The sequence below is a fragment of the Etheostoma spectabile genome, chromosome 10 (assembly GCF_008692095.1).
Source record: "Etheostoma spectabile isolate EspeVRDwgs_2016 chromosome 10, UIUC_Espe_1.0, whole genome shotgun sequence".
Lineage (NCBI taxonomy): Eukaryota > Metazoa > Chordata > Actinopteri > Perciformes > Percidae > Etheostoma > Etheostoma spectabile.
The window spans coordinates 13,691,278-13,692,408 of record NC_045742.1 but is presented as its reverse complement, the minus strand read 5'-3'; the positions used below and the strand labels follow the sequence as shown (position 1 = coordinate 13,692,408).

Sequence of the window (1,131 nt, the reverse complement as noted above, 5' to 3'; positions counted from 1 at the left end):
TGTGTGTGTGTGTGTGTGTGTGTGTGTGTGTGTGTGTGTGTGTGTGTGTGTAAGCATTCACTACATTCAGTATGTGGGTGTCTGGGCATAGCAGTTTTGGGGAGAGAACAGTGATCCAACACTAACGTTCAACATCTCTGTTAAAGATAAAAAAGATGATTCCCAGTGCAAAAAGCTCTAGCATGGACCCACACTTATAAATCACCCTTCATCTTACATCAAACATTTTATAGAAATAACCCTGTTCTAGTTTTGGAGCCGACTGATTATGGATTAGTGAATATAAAATGTGGTTTCTGACTTGGGCAGTGTTTGCACCACGACTAGTAACAAGAAGAAGAGGTAGATACGTACTGCTGGAGTAGTCTGGAGGGGCATACATGTCGTTGAGGTGCACAGGTCCTGGCTTGGCCACCTTGAGGTAAACCATATCAGAGGTGTTCTTCAGCGCAGCCACTGCCTCCTCATGACGCACGTCCTGTAGCACAATGTTGTTCACCTGAATGGGATGGTTGTTGAGAAGAGAAAGGAGGAAAAGAATTCTTGTATCAACACTTAAACACCTTGTGTCTTTGTTGCACTGTGACAACATCACGCATTACAGCAGCCATCACACCAGCCAACACACTTATCATCATCATAGCTTGAAGGTAGTATGAGATTTTTGTTCCTTTCAACAGCAAAGTGAAAGGTTGGTGTGCTGCGCAGCATTAACAGAGGTCAAAAGCAGTCGGTAAAAGCTCTAAAGGTGCTCTGTAAGACTACATAGTAAGAGCTTCGCCTTTTCTCTGTGGTGAACTTAAATGTGGCTGCCACAATTAACTGTCAAGTTCCCAATGGGATTATTAATTTGAGTGTTTTTTATTATTATTTATTCATTTTTATTTAGCAGTTTGCAAAAATGATCTTATGAAGCTGCTGCAATTAGTTAAAAACAGACAGAAAAACGTAAGTAATTGATAAGAGTGGGTGCCATTATTTTTTCATTGTTCGTATTGTAATTAGTGCTTAATTAAAAGCTGCTGCACTGGAAGGGTCAAGCATATAAACAGCATGTTAACAGATGTACAAACCCAAAAAATTGGGACACTGTACAAATTGTGAGTAAAAAAGGAATGGAATAATTTACAA

The 1,131-nt window shown here is 40.0% G+C and overlaps 1 protein-coding gene across 9 annotated transcripts in view; it reads right to left on the bottom strand.

The window, feature by feature from the left end:
- Window positions 1-1,131, bottom strand: part of dlg3 (discs, large homolog 3 (Drosophila)) — an 85,519-nt gene that overhangs the window by 26,567 nt on the left and 57,821 nt on the right. For all 9 annotated transcript variants that reach the window (XM_032528575.1, XM_032528580.1, XM_032528574.1 and 6 more), the window contains one exon: window positions 355-499. In XM_032528575.1, the coding sequence (XP_032384466.1) occupies window positions 355-499 (145 nt within the window). The remainder of the gene's footprint in view (window positions 1-354; window positions 500-1,131) is intronic.